At 52.6% G+C, this 17617-nt stretch overlaps 8 protein-coding genes across 8 annotated transcripts; 3 read left to right on the top strand and 5 right to left on the bottom strand.

The window, feature by feature from the left end:
* Positions 1 to 79: 79 nt before the first annotated feature.
* Positions 80 to 1652, top strand: CC77DRAFT_926162 (MFS general substrate transporter; the record flags this gene model as incomplete). Its single annotated transcript, XM_018533902.1, has 3 exons — positions 80 to 581; positions 705 to 771; positions 821 to 1652. 3 exons carry the CDS (start codon positions 80 to 82, stop codon positions 1650 to 1652), a joined length of 1401 nt encoding a protein of 466 aa, XP_018390420.1.
* Positions 1653 to 1758: 106 nt separating this feature from the next.
* CC77DRAFT_1056819 (HET-domain-containing protein) lies at positions 1759 to 4030 on the bottom strand (the record flags this gene model as incomplete). Its single annotated transcript, XM_018527941.1, has 3 exons — positions 1759 to 3133; positions 3198 to 3272; positions 3321 to 4030. 3 exons carry the CDS (start codon positions 4028 to 4030, stop codon positions 1759 to 1761), a joined length of 2160 nt encoding a protein of 719 aa, XP_018390421.1.
* Positions 4031 to 4537: 507 nt separating this feature from the next.
* Positions 4538 to 6862, bottom strand: CC77DRAFT_1090617 (P-loop containing nucleoside triphosphate hydrolase protein). Its single transcript, XM_018529526.1, has 3 exons — positions 6573 to 6862; positions 5526 to 6480; positions 4538 to 5472 (listed from the first exon to the last, which is right to left on the bottom strand). Exons 1-3 carry the CDS (start codon positions 6792 to 6794, stop codon positions 4724 to 4726), a joined length of 1926 nt encoding a protein of 641 aa, XP_018390422.1. The 5' UTR covers positions 6795 to 6862; the 3' UTR covers positions 4538 to 4723.
* Positions 6863 to 6913: 51 nt separating this feature from the next.
* Positions 6914 to 8521, top strand: CC77DRAFT_953832 (YIF1-domain-containing protein). The gene is made up of 3 exons (XM_018535440.1): positions 6914 to 7123; positions 7185 to 7432; positions 7500 to 8521. The coding sequence occupies exons 1-3, from the start codon at positions 7075 to 7077 to the stop codon at positions 8211 to 8213; spliced, it is 1011 nt and encodes a 336-aa protein (XP_018390423.1). The 5' UTR covers positions 6914 to 7074; the 3' UTR covers positions 8214 to 8521.
* Positions 8492 to 10900, bottom strand: CC77DRAFT_1016038 (DNA repair protein-like protein Rad7). Its single transcript, XM_018524145.1, has 3 exons — positions 10802 to 10900; positions 10665 to 10743; positions 8492 to 10513 (listed from the first exon to the last, which is right to left on the bottom strand). Coding segments are annotated over exons 1-3 (1926 nt in total). The 5' UTR covers positions 10804 to 10900; the 3' UTR covers positions 8492 to 8668.
* Positions 10901 to 11064: 164 nt separating this feature from the next.
* CC77DRAFT_1090620 (hypothetical protein) lies at positions 11065 to 12549 on the bottom strand (the record flags this gene model as incomplete). Its single annotated transcript, XM_018529527.1, has 4 exons — positions 11065 to 11398; positions 11495 to 11908; positions 11983 to 12391; positions 12500 to 12549. 4 exons carry the CDS (start codon positions 12547 to 12549, stop codon positions 11276 to 11278), a joined length of 996 nt encoding a protein of 331 aa, XP_018390425.1. The 3' UTR covers positions 11065 to 11275.
* Positions 12550 to 12897: 348 nt separating this feature from the next.
* Positions 12898 to 15116, bottom strand: CC77DRAFT_953837 (T-complex protein 1 subunit gamma). Its single transcript, XM_018535441.1, has 4 exons — positions 14982 to 15116; positions 14648 to 14929; positions 14006 to 14596; positions 12898 to 13956 (listed from the first exon to the last, which is right to left on the bottom strand). The coding sequence occupies exons 1-4, from the start codon at positions 15004 to 15006 to the stop codon at positions 13208 to 13210; spliced, it is 1647 nt and encodes a 548-aa protein (XP_018390426.1). The 5' UTR covers positions 15007 to 15116; the 3' UTR covers positions 12898 to 13207.
* Positions 15117 to 15531: 415 nt separating this feature from the next.
* CC77DRAFT_1016044 (hypothetical protein) lies at positions 15532 to 17011 on the top strand. The gene has a single exon (XM_018524146.1). The coding sequence runs from the start codon at positions 15787 to 15789 to the stop codon at positions 16711 to 16713; it is 927 nt and encodes a 308-aa protein (XP_018390427.1). The 5' UTR covers positions 15532 to 15786; the 3' UTR covers positions 16714 to 17011.
* The last annotated feature ends 606 nt before the right edge of the window (positions 17012 to 17617 follow it).

Raw genomic sequence — 17617 nt, forward strand, 5'->3', positions numbered from 1 at the left:
TTGATGGTACTAGACGAGACTGAACTTCCACTCGACTCCCTCTTGACTTGTCACTTGTCGTCCAATTACCATGACCATCATGACTCATACCACCACCAAAGATGGGTCCGCCGACCACATCGAGCACCTCGAAAAGGGTCTCGCCACACCATCAACCTCATCCAACACCATTGACCTAAAGCTCGCAGCCAAGCTGCGCCATCGAGTCGACTGGCGTCTAATCCCAGCCCTAGGCGCCATGTATGGTATCAGTCTCATGGATCGCAAGAACGTAAGCAACGCTGCGATAGCTGGCATGCTTTCCGATCTGCGCATGAGCCGTGGATACGGATACAACCTTGTCAACCTGTGCTTCTTCATCACATACGTCCTATGCCAGCCGTTCATGATCATCGTATGCCGCAAAGTCGGGCCGCGGCTGTTCTTGCCTGGTATCTGCGTTGCGTGGGGCGCGGTCATTGTTGGGTTTGGATTCACGAACAACTGGCAGAGTCTAATTCCATTGAGGTTGGTGCTGGGGTTGCTTGAGAGTGGATATTTTCCTGGTTGTCTCTATCTTTTATCATGCTGGTACACGAAGTGTGAGTCTCCATGATGCGGCTTGGTCCAAGTGTCTTGCCTGCAAAGCGCTGATCAAAGGTAGTTGAGGTCGCGAAGCGCTACAGCGTTTTCTACTTCGTCGGTAGTATTGCATCGGCAATGAGCGGCATTCTTGCATATGGGCTACAGCAGATGGAAGGTGTCCAGGGAATCCGTGGATGGCGGTGGTCAGTCCTAGCGCACATCAGCATCGTTTGACACGTCACTGACAGCTCTGCAGGATCTTCATCATGGAAGGTGTGATTACAATCGGCGTCGCGCTATTCGCCATCACATTCATTGTGAAATTTCCAGACGAAGAAAAGGCCAAACCGTCCTGGGGCTTTCTCAAACCCCACGAGCTTGACGTAGTGATCGATCGGCTCAATGCCGATAGAAACGATGCGACGGCAGAGAAATTCTCCTGGAAAAAGTTCCTGGAGCCAGCAAAGGACTGGTACATCTACGCGTTCGCACTCATCCTGCTCTTCGTCACAACCATCGCGTACGGTTTCGCCTTCTTCTTGCCCATCATTTTGTCCACCAAGCTCAAGTTCAGCATAGCGATGAGTCAATGTCTCGGTGCACCTCCGTACGCTGCGAGTGGCTTCTTGATGTACGGTGCAGCGTGGTTCAGCGACAAGTACAAGACGCGTGGTCCCGTGCTGGTGGTCTTGTGCTTGGTTTCGCTCATCGGATTGCCTATCATGGGCTTCGCGTCAAACCCTTGGGCGCAATACGTTGGTGTATTCATTACTGTATCGGGCACCAACTCTGCAATTCCAAGCGTCATGGCTTACCAGGCGAACAACATCCGTGGGCAGTGGCGACGCGCATTCTGCTCGGCTTCGTTGACAGGTATTGGGGGAATTGGCGGCATCGCAGGTGCTCTCATTTTCAGGACGGAAGATGCGCCGTCCTACGTACCGGGGTTTGCTGCGTGTATGGCGTGCAATGTTTTGGTCATTCTGCTGGTTGGAGTCTTGACTTTGTGGTTCAGGAGCGAGAACGCAAAGGCTGATCGAGGGGAGAAAGTGTTGTTGGAGGACCCTAATTTCCGCTTCACTATCTAGAGCAGTCGAGAAGAAGTGGTTTTCGGCAACCACATCTCCGGCACCGGCCTAATATTGGAAGCGTTCGCTTCATTTCGAGCTAGCGAATGATGACTGAGACCCACGTCTACACCAGAATGACATCTTCTCTTTCGATTGTTGAGAACGCCCCCGAATGCTCGTCATCCAGCTGAAAAGTGCCAACGCGTTCGTACGTGCCAGCGGTAGTGCCTAGTCGCAACACAAGACCGCAGCGCGTGTTCGGAGTTGAGGATGTACTCTCATGTACCTTGACTTGCATAGCATATAGGTGGTCGCTTGCCTCTTCAGAACCCATGAGCCCGATTTGATCATAAGTCATGAAGCCTAGGGATTCACCTGCATCTTCCCAAGCAATGTGATAGGTTCCCATCGTCCTGCCCGCCGTATTGTTTTCGGTGTACCGCTTCTGGCGTACGATCTGCGCAATGCCAGCTCGGAGTGTCAGAAAAGCGAGCCTGATACTCCCATACTCATTCAAAGTGTCCAACTCGACGTCGTGCCCAATGTATTCAATCGTGCTATCCTCCGGACGAATATCAGGCCAGCGTCCACCGCGAGAATAAGGAATGGTTGCGCCGTCCCAACGGGCCCACGACCAGCTCGGGGCTCTATAAACACCAGGGTCCGCGGGGTCTGTCATGGCTTCAGGACGCTCGGGTGCCCATAAGAGTGAATCGGCCAGGGCACCCAGCCACAACCCTGCGATGTATTGATCTTCTTCGTAGGTGACTTGTGTCAATAGGGTATGATTGAGTTCTTTTACAAGACCTGAGATTGCCGGGAACTTGTCGGAGGCGAAAGTAAGCTTTCGCCGACTGTAATCGGCTAGAATCTGGAACCACCAGAAATACACGGCTGACCTTGTTGCCAGAGTGTGATCCCATGAATCTGATTCCGAATCGCTGCCCTCAGAGGTTGACAAACGCTCACTGATCTCCGATCCAGATCTTGCAAGGGGGGAAGCTGCATCTTCGACGTCCTCGTCAGAGGATTCCTCCGAGGAGCTATCTGCGCCATATGTTCGGGTGAGCGAAACCGGTAGTCGCATGATTCTATAGCCACACTCAGATGCAAAACCTCTTCGGCACTCCCAGAATATTTGGTTTGCACTGAAATGAATGATTCTCCTCGCTAGATGTCGTTCTTGCAAGGTCCATGCGCGTTCATTCCAAGTCGATCCGTCGACATCTGTCTCCATGTGTTGGGTGTCGCGCCCTTCCATGTACCGCGCGACGATGGATTCGGTCACTACAGTGTCGGGGGACCCAACGGCCAACTGTCTATCTGGATAGCACGGTAGCGGGATCGTGAAAGTTTTATCCGCAAGCATGTAGTCGAGGAAGCCATCCTCGCTTGTAGAGGCTGAAGTTGCTGCGAGGGTCACGAACGCGGATCTGTACACCTTATCCATCTGCGCCCCTTCCTTGGCCCAATCTAAACTAGAATCTTGCAAAATGCACCTAACATAGAGGTGTGAGATCAGTGACAATCCCAGATACCGTGGGTGCAGTTGACATGACTCACAAACTGTCTATCCAGATATACCTCAATCCCAGCGCGCGGGTGACAAATATGGCGTGCTGAAAGTTCAGTGGCATGCTAATCGCTGTTAGTGGTAGCTTGCCATGGTACACGTAGTAAGCTTACCTCTCCAATGGAATACCGAGCATATGCGACTGTATATTAGTCGACAGCGTTTTCAGCATCCGAACACCAGGCCCAGGCTTGCCCCAGCAATGAGAAAGCGCAACATATCGAGAAGCAGGCTTGGAGGTGACCACCAGTCTCGGATCAGCCGTTTCATCTACTGCACCAACGTCGATGACCCGCGTCGGCCAAAAGTCCTCGTTTCCAGGCTCACATTGCCAATGAACCCCAGCGCACTTCGAAATCATCTGCTGGAGTCGCTCGATACACGCTGAAGAGTAACGGTCTGTCGAAGGAGGTAGTCGTCTAACTCTCATATGGGTGCTCGCGAACGAGCCTGCATGAGCAAAGACCTCGAAGTGGAGAGTGTGTGGTGGCGTCACTGGACAGGATACTTGCACCTCCAGCAATACGATACCCTCCTGCTCCGGGCTGAGCTCTGACTCCCAGAACGATTCGTGGAGCCACGTCGCGGGCCCAATCGTGACATCGCGAACGTCTTTTGGCCATTCAAGTGCTGATATGCGCTTCTTCAGCTCAGTGCAAAAAGGGCAGCCTTTGTTGGCTTCTTCATGTAAAACTGGCAGATCTGGTAATGTGTCTGACCGAACGTAGTCGACCACAGCTGTAGAGTACTCTTCTTCGACATTGAATATCTCGGGTAGAAAGATGCGGCGGCAAATCTGGCATAGGGGAGCGTCGGACGACATCCTCGCTTCCTCTCATGTTTGAGTGATGAAGTACGGTAACGAGCACGATGAGGCAGCGCAGCTGCCACCTACGGATAAGATCACGAGGTGATGCAGGCCCTCGCTTACCTACGGTCACAAACAGCTTAGGACAAGTAGCTCTTAGCTCTTAGCAGGTTAAGGCGAGCTACGAATGTTTTCTCAACGAACTCCTAGAGGTAAATCCGATGTTCGAGCGATGCGGTGCAGTTTCCATCCATCTCCAACCTTGTGGATGGTGGGGCAAGGGGCATCGACATTTTGACTGGGGTGTTCATTGGTCCTCGAGCAGCATTTCCAATGGTGCAGACTCTAGCACTAAGGGGAAAGTCGGAAGTAAGATTCAGAACACTAACCCTCCTTGCCCCAACCACGCACTACAACGTCGTAATAAAAAAATAAGAAAAGGTAGACAGATACAACACAAGGCTGCGAGTACTTCTAAAATTTTAGATTTAAGAAATTCGTACGTTGTTGAGGTGTGATAAGGGCTACCCACCATCAGCTTATTTCCAACTTTCCCCTTGGTGCTAGAGGCAGAGTATGCTAGATAACCCAATAGGCTCAGATTTGCTGTTCTGCAGGAGTGATCTCACTCAATAGCGTAGCATAAACTTCCACGATTAATGACATTACACTCGCTATAATACAAGCCTCTATCACCCCGCTACACACTCAGCTCATAAGCAACCTCGTGACAGCGCCGACATTCAACGTCCTCAAATCACTATAATGCTGCCCAGTACCCAGAAACACGACCGGAATACCCGTCGCATGCACCATTGACACCAACGTCCCCACCATGTCTCCCACAGTATCGCATTTTGATATGACAAAGCCATCGAGGTTCCTGCCCGCGCCGAAAGAAGCGTTAAAGTTTCTTGCTTGGGCTACTGAATCTGTGCCGACGAGGGCTTCACCCACCATGAGGATTTTGTCTGGATTGGCCAATTTGCCGAATTTCTCCAGCGAAGACATGAGGCGTTGGTCGTTGTGGCGGCGACCGGCAGTGTCGATGAGAACGACGTTGAAGCTGTTCTTTGAAGCAAAGGTAACGGCGTCGGCAGCAATGTTTGCGGCGTCTTTGCCGTAGCCCTTCTCGAAGAGGTCGACTTGTCCGCCTTCTCTTTGTGAGAGCTCTTTTAATCGGTCTACGTGGACGCGTAGCTGTTCGACGGCTCCAGAACGGAAAGTGTCTGCTGCGGCGATCAGGACGCGGTGGTGGTTTTGGAGCAGGAAGAAAGCGATTTTGGACAGGTTTGTTGATTTTCCAACGCCGTTTACTCCGACAATGGAAAGTACGTAGGGGCGGGATGTAGTGGCGTTGGTGTGTTGGATCTCGCGAAGGAGGTCGAGGGAGGATGTTGGGGTAAGCATCTTGGTAAGGGCTTTCTCCATGGAGGCTTTGAGGGTTGTCTCAATTGCTGTTGCAGTAGTCAGTATACATGCTTGGTAATAATTAAATGAGTTGACTGACTAGTGAAGCTTGGAGTCTTCATGCCCACAAGATCCCGCTCGACGCTTTCGCACAATCGTACTGCTGCTTCGAGAGCTACGTTTTTGCGAAGAAGATGCTGTTCCATTTCTTTCAGAGGCTTTGCCAGTGCCTCCTTGGTGAGTGTCTTGCCGCCCACTACGTTCCTGAAGAGTCCACCAATTGCACCCAAACTGGATCCTACGAGTCCACCAGATGCTGCGGGCGCCTCCTTCTCCTTCTTTGCATTCTGCGCTGCGATGATCTCGTCCATTTCTTCGTCGAGATCCTTGAGCACAAACTCGCCCCTGTTCGTCTTGTGGCCCCACGTCTCTGGCCTAATCTCCTCGAGCGCTTCGTTTCCAGAGGCATCGCCTTGAATATCTGACTGCGAATAGTCGAGCACAGAGTCGTCCTGCTCTTCTGCGCCAAATTCACCCCACACTCTGCCTTTTTTCGCTGAGCCCTTGCCCTTCTTCTTTGCTGATGCTTCGTCGCCCGATGATACTGGCGCCGAGCTGAAAGCCGAAGCCTTCTTCTTGTCTCTCCGTGACATCTTGCCCCCGAACGGCCTCGCCTTTCCTGTCAGGAGCTGACTTTGGCCAGGTGTGCTAGGCCGCGAAGTATCTGGCGTAGGCACTGGTGTGGAATCGGCACTCGTATCGTACAAGGACTGCTGTGGTTTCTGTAGCGCGGCTGGTTTGGGTGCAGCTTCGTCGGCGCTGTCGTTGTCGGTGCTCGATTCGGGTGTGGTGAGCTTGATGCTTGGTGCGCCAGAGTCGCTCGCGCCTTCCAGGTCGTGCATCTGGCGGTCGAAGTAGGTGCCGAATTTATCGCAGTTGACCACACTGCTGTGTTCCGTCTTGAGCTGCTCGCCATAGAGGCCGACGAAGAGCGCGCGCACATTGTCAAGCAGTTTATCCACCCAAGTGAGGTGAACCAGGCTTTGGTATACCGCCTGTGGAGAAGTCAGCCACTGTACATATCTATGTTGCAATGCGCCGTGACTCGACTGCCACGCATTGTTGGTCGTGGCACATCAAGACATACCACAAAGATGAGACCGAGGTCCTTTGCCGCCGTCCATTTCAACGTGTATCCCTCCTTCTTGTACGTAGGCTTCGAGCCAGCATCCTCGGACTGGGGTTGTATGCGCTCCTCGATGAAGACATCTCGTATTAAACTGTTGATGACGTTTGCGCCGACCGGGACGTAGGTGCGCGACCACAAGACGACACCCGAAGTGGTCACTATCTCAAAAGTGTCCAACATGGCGAGGGTGAAAGGCGGGGCAAGTGTTGCGAAAGGGAGACGTGGTGGTGCGGCGGGCACATGTGGGCGATGGGCTTATGACGAACGGCCGTGCGCGCCTCTTGCCAGATGGTCGGAATTCGGAGGTGCCAACGACACCGCAGCTCAAGGCAGAAATTCAACAACAACCACGGCGACGTGTTCAATTGCGCATCTCCAAACTGTGTCTCCTTCATCCTGTACTCATTCTTGAAAACCACACTCGCTACACCAACCACTACCGCCACCGCGACGCGCAACCATGCAGCGCCCCAACTACGGCAACCCACCACCGGCGCATTCACCACCCTGTACGTATCGTCATGTCTTCGTTCGCCTCTCCAACGCATCACATATACTGACTCCTGTTAGTACATCACCCAGTTCCACAACACGTTTCCACAGTTCCCCAGCTACGATCACCGCCTCCTCCGCAACCCCCTTCACAACCCCAAAGCGGCTATGGTTACGGACAGCAAGCAGGAGGCATGCCGCCTCAGCAGGGCGGATATGGCGTGCACCCGTCCTTCGGCGGCTTCATCAACGACCCCACTGCCCAATTAGGCTTCCAGATGGGAAAGAGCGCAGTCGATGCCGGACAGCACTACATGGAACAGAACGTATGTACCCGCATGCAATAGCACCCTGCCCACTGATGCATGGGCAAAGTACTGACAGCCCCCCCAGCTAGGACGATTCGTCTCCGTATCAGCACTAAAGCACTACTTCAACGTCACAAACTCCTACGTCCTCACCAAACTCCGCATCATCCTAATCCCATGGTGGCACCGCCCCTGGTCGCGCCAACAACGACACGCGCCCGACCCCTCAGCCTCCGCTGCGCTACTATACCAGCCCCCGCGCGAAGATGTGAATTCGCCAGACATGTATATTCCCACCATGGCGCTGGTGACGTACATTCTGCTTTCAACCTTCATTGCAGGTCTGCGCGGCGCTTTCAACCCCGAACTCCTGGGCACAACGGCTACCGTTGCCATCGCCGTGACTTTACTCGAAATCCTCATCATCCGAACTGGCACCTTCCTTCTCGCTATCAGCAGCTCAAGCCAGCTCCTCGACCTCGTCGCATACAGTGGCTATAAATTCGTACACGTCATTGTATCGCTCCTTCTTACCAACTTGGCGACTTGGATCGGATTTGGCAGCTCGTGGGTCGGCTGGGTCATATTCTTGTATTGCTTCAGCGCAAACTCGTTCTTCTTGCTTAGGAGCTTGCGATATGTGCTGTTGCCCGATATCAGCTCCCAGAATAGCTACGGAACGCCCGCTGCAGCGGGATACACGGATTCAAAGAGCCAGAAGAGCCGGAGGACGCAGTTCTTGTTCGTTTACAGTTATGTGGTGCAGTTTGGGTTTATGATTTGGCTGAGCAAGGTATGAGTGGGGTGTTCAAAAGAGGGATGAAATCTATACTGGGAAGGGAAACGACGAGGCATGTCGTATTCAGGTTGCGGGTTGGACTTGAGAGCACATGCAAAGCCATGCGCTTGTGCGATAGCCCATGTCAAAGAACTGAGCACGCAGACAGCCTGCACAAGGAAAAGAGACGCGTATGAGGAACACGATGTAAACGTATTTATCAGCGTTCAGCGTCAGCATTTGCTTCCTCAATATCAAAAAATCTTGCGATTGGAAACTGAAATGCAATAGGCTACAAGAGATGCCCATGTTGAGAAGTCTATATGCATTTAAATCATGTTGACCGAGATAGGCGACAAACGCCCAAGATGATCGGAATACTACTCCTGAAACCCAGTCGTGTGACCATGAACACCATACCTCTTCCATAACGCCATACCCATACACGCCATTGACTCGATTTCAAAACATGTCATCTACCCAACAACAGGAATAATTCTCCCCGCCGCCCTCATCTGGCCCCTCTCCTCCTCAATCTCCTTCTGATAGTCCAACACCAACTCTCCAAACTGCTCAATCTGATCCTGAGCCTTTGGTGCTCCAATCAACACAATGCCCCTGGGCACAACCACATCATTTACCTGGAAGCACCCAAACGTAACCACCTTCTTGATCGCAGGACACGACCGGAAGACACCAGCGACAATCTGCGTATCAACCACGGGACAGAAAGACAGGTTGATCTCGCGGAGATGAGGATATTGTTTGGTGCCGTCAAAGACTTCTGTAAAGGTCGTGTGGGAAATGTGGCGGCAGGAAGATATGTCTAGGAACTCGAGGCGCGAGCCGGAATGTGCCATCAGCGCGCGAAAGCCGTTGGAAGCAAGGCCGATGGGTTCATCCTCTGGGCCGTCGGGGTTGGAGTTGTCCATGTCGCGAGTGGAGTTTACGTCGATGTAGTGGAGGGGCGGGTTATCCCAACTAGAGAAGAGATTGACGTAGCCAGTGTCGGTGCACTCGTTGTTTTCAGTGAAGCGAAATTTGCTAAGTTGGTGGCACTTGTTGTGGATGGTCTCTAAGACGTCGTCGGTGGGATCTGTCGTGTTGTCGAGAAAGTGCTCTAAGCATAGGGTGCGGAGGTTGGCGCCGACGGAGTTTACCAAGTGGACGAGCTTCTCGCGGGTGATGGGGTCGTAGAAGCGGAGTGTGAGGTGCTTTAGGTGCTTCAAGTGAGCTATGGCGTCGATGCTGTCTGGGCCAATCTTCTTGCAACGCTCAATCTTCAGACGCTCAAGGTTCGGACAGAAAGTGGTGAGTGCTTCCACTACCTGGTCGTCGAATGCGGCGTCCAACCACTCCACCTTTAGAGTCTTCAAATCTTGGCCTCGGGCGATGAAGAGTTCAGCCCATTTATCGTTGGAGACAAGGTTAGCGCCCAATAATTGAATCTCTTCAAGCGCCTTCGCCTTCTCGTTCATGTAGTCGATATTGCTGTCCTTGAACTGGCAACAGTTGCGAAGAGACAGACGCTTAACGTATGGGCAAACTGCAAAGATCTGATCATAATCCTCAGTCTCGAGGTATGCAGCCTCATGAATTGCAACCGATTGCATATCGGGCTGGAGGAACAACTTCATCGTGTTGGAGTTCATCGCACGCTTCTTCGAGAAGATTTCACTGATCCGGTTCATGATGCCCTCTGGCATCTCGCCCAATTCGTCAATGTCTTCAGAATGTTTGGCGAGCTTCTCAATGCACAGTTGTTGTAGCGTCTTGGGTCCGCGCACAGTCATACCATCGAGGCGGTTACTCTCAATCTTCCTTCGGCCCTTGCGCACGACGGGCTTAGCTGCCTTCTTCTCTGCCTTTGCATCTTTCACCATCTCTTTTCCACACGGTGTACAAAGAAGTCCACCTTCTGGACCCGCCTTGCTGTACGGTGTGACGGTAAAACGCTTGTTACAAATCTCGCAGTTCTCCAGCTGTCCAGGAAGCGGCTTAGCCTTCTTGTACATGTCCATGACGTCCTCAAAGTCGGAATCGTCATCTGAGCCCTTCTTCTTTTTCTTTGACGCCTTCTTAGCCGCCTTGCCTTTCTTTATCTTTGCTATGGCCTCCTCTTGGTTACGTTTTCGTTTGCGGGAGCGTTCAGCTGCCATCGCAGAGGACTCTGCTTGCAGGTCTTCTTCGACATCTTCGCCTTCTTCACCAGCATTCGACGGTCCTTCGCCGTTGTCTTCTGCTTCTCCGGCGTCTTGCTCTGCTTGTCGAACACGTTGTTGGTACGAGTCACGGATCTCTGCGGCGGAAATGTTGTTCGCCTGGAATTCCCTGATTAGCAAATATCCCCTCCAAGTACCATCTAACATGAAGTTTGCGCCACCACTATTGCGCTGACACAGCCGCCTTCGACCTTGATATCGCAAAGCGTAGATGCTGTATAGCCTGGTCGCAAGGATATGAGTTACTCACCGCCAGAAAGTCTGTCAGCGCGGAATGTGGCCCTCGAATACCTGCACCTCTGCCTGCGCCTCTAGGTCGTCGTCCGGTCCTGTCGCCACTCGTCAGTATTGCGCGCTCGCTCACTTGAATTCCTAAACTTGACTTACATGATTTCTGTATTCTTCTCCTGTTAGGTTTGCGATTTTCAAGAGAGCGAATTGATCGAAAAGTGTGCGGAACAATTGTGCTGATTGAGTCTGCTTGGGGCGAGTGGGGTGAGACATCGATAGGAAGGCGCGTCGGGGTCCGGGCATCCGCAGTCGCGCAGTCACGTGGTGGCAATTGGTTGCTTGTTCCGGATTAGTCTACCCCTGACAAGTCTCTCACTCTCACCCTCGCAGGTATGGGGCTGAATGTAACGCCATCGATTGAAAATTTGAACTTTTTGTAAGACTATGAAGGCCCCGTCAATCTCCATTAGGAAACTTCCCAGCCATATGGTCGCAAGTCATCCCAGTAAAACAAAATAAATCCCCAACGCCTATCCATCCCAAAGTCCCAAGCCTTGCCGAATCCGACCGCTTGCTTGATTTTGTATCCTTCATCTCTAGCTTCCCTGTTCACACAAGGGAATTATTTAACTAGATGATAGTATCGTCATCACTGTCATCATCGTCATCTTCGTCATTCTCCTCTTCATCGTCATCAGAATCCCAAGCACCAAGGTCAGAGCCAGTCTGTCGAGCAATGTCACCCATAGGCATCTATAATACGGTCAACATGGGTGTTGGCTACACACCAAGGTTATTCGTGTTCGTAGGACGGGATCCCTTCATATCGCGCTATTGAGACAAACATACCATAGGAGGGCCGCGAGGAGCAGCACGGATCTTAGCCCATCCATTGGGACGAACATCAGAAGTATCGGAGTATTCAGCTACGCTGGAAGCGAAGGAGTGAGCAGAACCGGTGACTGAAGAAGCGGGACGACGGTAAGCATTAGGGTTGAAGCCAGAGCTCGTGCTGGGAGCTGCATTGGACTTGGTGTGCCATGATTTGGTGCGTTGTTCGCTCCAGCCGCCGTCGCTGTTGCCCTTTCCATGACCAGCGGCAGCAGCGTATGTGTACTCGGTCTCAATCAGGCTCTCATCCGCTGAGCCAGTCATGGACATAGCCTTTTGAAAGTCAGCCGACAATGCGATACCTCCGTCTACCATGTCTTTGTGTTTAGGGCGCCGATCTCCACCATTGACGGTCTGCCATTCATCGTCGCCCTTTGGAAGTCAGTACAAAAGCCACCATGTAGCGGCACCTGCCGATGCCGCATATAGGTCATGCGAGAACTCACGTAGTTGGAAGAAGTGTCAGTTGTGGCCGAGGAGAAATACTCAGGATACTGGCCGTTAGAGTGGTCCGCCGGAAGGAAAGCGTTCTCCAAGTTCTCATAGCGGTCTTCGTCGACGGCTTCGTCCGCAAGCTGAGCTTCGATACACTTGAAGCATTTGGCAGTATCGGGCTTTGCACGCTGCGATTTGGCAAACTCTTCCAGGCCTTTAGTTTTACCGCACATGGTGCACTCGACCTCGACCTTCTGCTGCCCAGTACATGCCTGACAGTTGATAGCCTTGTAAATCTTGGCCGAGTTCTTGATTTGCCAACGCGCATCGGTGAGCTGCTTGGTAGAGTACTTGGCTTGTGGGAGGTTCTTCTGACACCGACCGCATTTGATCTTGATGGGGAGCGGGATGCCCTTGAGCCTGTGAGAGTAGTCAGCAGCGGATCCATCAAGATGCAAGTGTCAGTGAGCAGTTACAACGTCTATGTGACGATAACAATCATCGCCCACTGAGATTGGTTGCACGTACCTGTCGATCTCGTCTTGATTGTAGGCGTGCATATTGCGGCGGCCTCCCATTGTGAGCCACTGGTGTTGTAGACGAGTGAGGAGTTGTGATAAGATTGAAGCTGAGATGATCCTAACGAGAGTCTTTGTACAGATGCGAGGACCAGCTTGTGGTGTCTCAATGGAGGCTATTAATGTATGTGTTTTGTTTGGGTCAAATATAAGGTGAAGGCAGGCACGAGTGAGAGAAGCTGCAGCCCTCCCAAACATGACATGTGATAATGCGATCTCGGTGGTGAGCTTGTCTCGGTGTATGGAAAGACCTCTCGTTTCGATACCAGTATCTAGCATCTTGTATTCCAATGTCGTCGCAGTGCCTGGTTTTACTGGTAGTCATGACGCACTCAGCCCGGAGAGGCCAGGATCGTCTATGCCGTCCAATCTTGAAGCGGCTCAACATTACTATTATACGAATTGAAGATTACTGGAGGGTTCAAACCATTTTCTCAAAATTATTAGCAATAAATGCCCATTTTCAGAGAAGTGCCGAGTTCCGCTTGTGTATACCATGAGCGAATTTCATCAACCTTTGTAGCTGTTTGTTATACTTTCACATTGAGAATGTGTTTAGGGCCATCATATGGACGGCAGGTGTGATTATTTTATTTCCATAGCGACTGCTCCTGATTTATATAGCAGGGATTCGCAGAACGTGCCTCCATGACTACATCTAATCATCACCACCGCCGATCGGGCCGCTCACTTGCTTGGCCGACTTCGCAGCGACGATATCGTCAACCCTGAGCAGTAGGCAAGCGCTCTCAACAGCAGTCTTGACACTCTGTTCCTTGACCGCTAGAGGCTCCCATACGTTGTATGACTTCATGTCGACAACCTTTCCTGCATCACCGTCGATACCCCATGTGCTGCCACCGTGCTTGCCGTCTTCGTAGCCCTCTGCGTGCTTCGCGCGCAGTTGGGTAAGCACCTTGATCGGGCTGTTTCCTGAGTTCTGAATGAGCGTGCGTGGGATGACCTCCATGGCTTCGGCGACGGCCTTGTATGGCCACTGTGCGACACCCTCAATCAACTTGCCACGCTGGCCCAGACCAACCGCGACGGCCATCTCAGTTGCACCACCACCGGGGCAGAGCTTAGGGTTCCAGATAACGTTCCTGGCAACACCCATGGCGTCGTGTAGATTCCGCTCAATCTCGTTCAGGATGTCTTTTGAGGGTCCACGGAGGAGGATGGTGCATGCCTTCGGGTTCTTGCACTTTGTGAGGAAGGTAAAGTATTCGTCACCGATCTTAGAGATCTCGAAAAGACCACACTCTGTACCAATGTCCGAAGCGGTGGCGGAGAATACGGAGTTTACGATTGTCGCACCTGTCGCACGGGCGATACGGTTGTTGTCGGTCTTACGAACTCGGCGGATGGCGGTGATGTCGGCTTTGACGAGGTAGTGCTGTGCGAGATCTAATTCATGTTAGCATGATTGCAACAAAGCATGACCAGCGTGACTTACCGCTGACGCCCTTCTCGGTAATGACAAGATCGGGCTTGAGAGCGATGATGGCATCGCACATTTGCTTGACTTGCTCCTCTTCGATTTGAAGGATCCTGTTCCAGTCCTCCTCTTTGCTAACCTCAATGTTTGTCTGACTCTCTCCCTTCTTGTATTCTAGTGTGCAGTCCAGCAGCAAAACCTTGGGGTTCTCGATTCTCCGCCTCATCTTGGGGTGTGTAATGTCCTTGTTGACCATGACTCCGTCTAGAACTTCGCTGTCCTCGATCTCACCTCCGGGGATCTTCTCGATACGTGCGTAGCGCTTGATGTCGACCTCCTTCTTGCCAGAGCCAATGTCGAGGGAAACGGTCCGCACCGCCTTCAAAGCCAGTCCGCACATGAGTTCCGACCACCGCGTTACGAACTTTGTGCCGATCGAAGAGCTAATGATCTTGTACATCTGCTCGTCGTTGTTGACGTCGACTTCGACCGCGATCTCGCTGATGATTTCGAGAGCATCGGCGAGTGCCTTCTTGAACGCTTGGATAATGACGACGGGGTGGATGTTGCGCTCAAGCTGGGGCAGAGCTTGTGCGAGGATTTCTCCCGCTGTTGATTGTTAATCCATGCCTCTTCTCCCCCCCCACACTTTGTACGCACCTAATATGATGACGGTGGTTGTGCCATCGCCGACCTCCTCGTCTTGTGTCCTGCTCAACTCAATCATGCTCTTGGCAGCTGGATGTGCGACTTCGATTTCTCGGAGGATAGCGTGGCCGTCGTTGGTGAGGACGATACCGCCCATGGGATCGAGCAGCATCTTCAACATGGCCTTGGGACCGAGGCATGATCTGATAATGTCGGCGACAGTCTTAGCTGCTGTGATGTTGGATAGTTGAGCTTTGCGGCCAAACTGGCGCTCCCCGCCCGGGGTCTGGGTGTCTGTTGATGTGTTAGTGGGCTGCCGCAGCTTCAAATCGGTGGCTAAACATACTCATAACAACCACTGGCGCCTGCATCTTGAAGAAAGGCGTCTCAAAGCACGGTGTACAAGGAAGAGGGGGTCGAAAACAGAGTTGCGTGGGGTATCTTGCGTCTGGTGCCTTGCAGCTCCTCCACTAACTTTTGCTACCAAAAACCGCGTCGCAGCGCCGCCACTATCCCGGCGCGGATTATCTGCGACCGGTCACTAGCCACAGTTGAGCCACTTGTCTGCAGCCAATGCTGAGTCATGCTCTTCAGCTCGATCGACGGCAACTTCCACCTACACCCTGGTCGTCCCTGCCTTACACAGCGCCTTGGCGCCTGCCGCATGCGGTAGCCAGACCTCGCGTGACGGCCAATACGCGCTAGACTTGCCCTGGAGATCTCTCGCCGGACTATTTTACCCTACATTCTGCCGCCGTTCACCGCGTCGCAGCCAGCCTCTCACGGGACTTGCGCGCAGCTTACAAGACGGCTGTGGTGCCCTCCAAACCTTCCTTCCTTCCTCTCACTTCTTTTTGCGCCAAACTTCCGCACACAGCCTTTCTTCTGTTCTTTAACTTGAACACTCCCGCACCTCGATCGGTTTCCTTCATCTTACCACCCCCATCACCACATCCATCACCCATCATCTCCATCGCGCCTCACCATCGCGCCTCACCATCGCGCCTCACCATCTCGCCATCATCTTACCCCATCGCTGTCCCTCCTAGTGACTTCATCAGAACGTCGCATGCTCACTGTCTTGTCTTGACCACGACAGATCTTTGTATCCTTCACACACTTTATTGTTACTAAACTACTAAACACACAGCATGGGTCTTAACTACTACGCTTCTGCGCCGACCGTCGTTCTGGCGCCCCAGCAACCACAGGGCTACTTCTCCCATCACCAGAACGCCGCATCACCAATGGGTAATTTCCGCCCCAAATACCCTACTCCGCCTTCGCTCAACTATTTAGCCGCCGTTTCCAATGCCACCGCTGGTCGCAAACGATCCATCGCCGACGTCGATGAACCAGAGGAGAACCTACCCGCCGGATCAATCGTTACTCAGTCGCCTTCAAAGCCCAAGCCCGAGCCTGTCTATGGCCCAGGGATGACCCTCATCTACCCTGGAGAACCTGGCTACACCATGGCAGCCGAGTCGCAATCGGGCACCTGGTACGAAGAGAAGATCGAGAAAGAAGAGAAGGCTGACGCCGCCCGCCCTATCGCTGTGTCGCGCAAGTCGGTACGGATGAGCCCAACCGCCAACATCGAAGTCCCCTCCCTCAATGACATGGATGCTCAAAAGACCGAAGAGCTCATCGACGACAAAGGCAACACCATCAACACGCTCATCGCATCCCTCGGGGTTGGCTGGAAGAACGTCATGACAAACCCCAACCTACGCGACGCAGCGCGCGCATACTCGCGCGTCATTGAGCGTCATTTCGATTTCACCGATGTCCTTGTTATGCTGGAGAAGGAATCACTCAACGCTTATCTGGTACGCGCGAAACAACACGGCGTCCAAGGCTACTGGCTCTTCTCGGACAACCTTCAATGGTGTCAGCTCATCGGCTGGTCGTTAGAACGCACAGTCAGCAACCTCATGTTCGGTTCAACCCCGCGTGTCGAGGGCGAGCGCATCAATGCCCGTCAACTAACGCCATCGGAACCCGCTACTACACCCACCCCTCAACCAGTGGCCGACATTCCTATGGCGGCTGCGGATACCGACATGATGGAGATGTGACGCGTCTCATCTCTTCTTTTCTCTTCCTTCCCATTTTCCTTACGGCAACAAAACACAAATCGGTTTTCATTTCGGCTGTATTGATTTACGGTTTTCGATGTGGGTTCTTTCTACGGCGAATCGGCGTTGGTGGTGGGATCGGATCGATCACCGGAAGTGACTCTATCTGACATGTACTATATTATTATGATGCCTACGCCGTGATGCTTGATCAGACATACTCGATCGCGTCTGCTAGCACGTGCCACTAAACTTACCAGGCAATAAACCAATGAAACTATGATCATCATTTATCTACTTTCCTGCAAATGCTGACGCTGAATTTGATTCCCCCGAAATCTGACTACACATTTATTTCTCTCCTGCCCGAAAACTCGAATTACGCTTACTAGCAATTCCGGCGCTATCTGAGAAGCTGACCTACAGTGCTTCTCATTCTTGCTTCGCAAAGTAAACACACCACTATTGCAAGCCCTGCCAGGCACGCAATTTTCCAGACTTCTATTTTCAGTCGGATCTACGCTCGTTTAACACGATCAAACGCGCTTCCGCGGTGATACAACCAGAGCACAGAGAAGCGACTGCCCTGAGCGACTGCCCCAAGCGTCGGCCGGAACAACCGCTCCTCAGCAACGCGAACATGTCGCGCGGACGACGCGGCATCGCGTTTCCCGGACAGCAACCTCTCCCCAACACGATTCTGACTCGTACGAACGGTGTGAATGATTCAAATTACCTGGCCTCCATCTGTGCGCATTGCTGTCAGCAATGCGAGCTTTGGCACACCACCCAGGATGCCTGTTTCACCAGCCGCTGAAGGCTGACACGTGACTACCCTTCTTTCGGGAGGATTCTTTCCGGCTTTCCCGTGGTTTTCCGCCCTTGACGAAATCGTAGCTTCGAG

This window comes from Alternaria alternata, assembly GCF_001642055.1.
Source record: "Alternaria alternata strain SRC1lrK2f unplaced genomic scaffold CC77scaffold_2, whole genome shotgun sequence".
Classification (NCBI taxonomy): Eukaryota; Fungi; Ascomycota; class Dothideomycetes; order Pleosporales; family Pleosporaceae; genus Alternaria; species Alternaria alternata.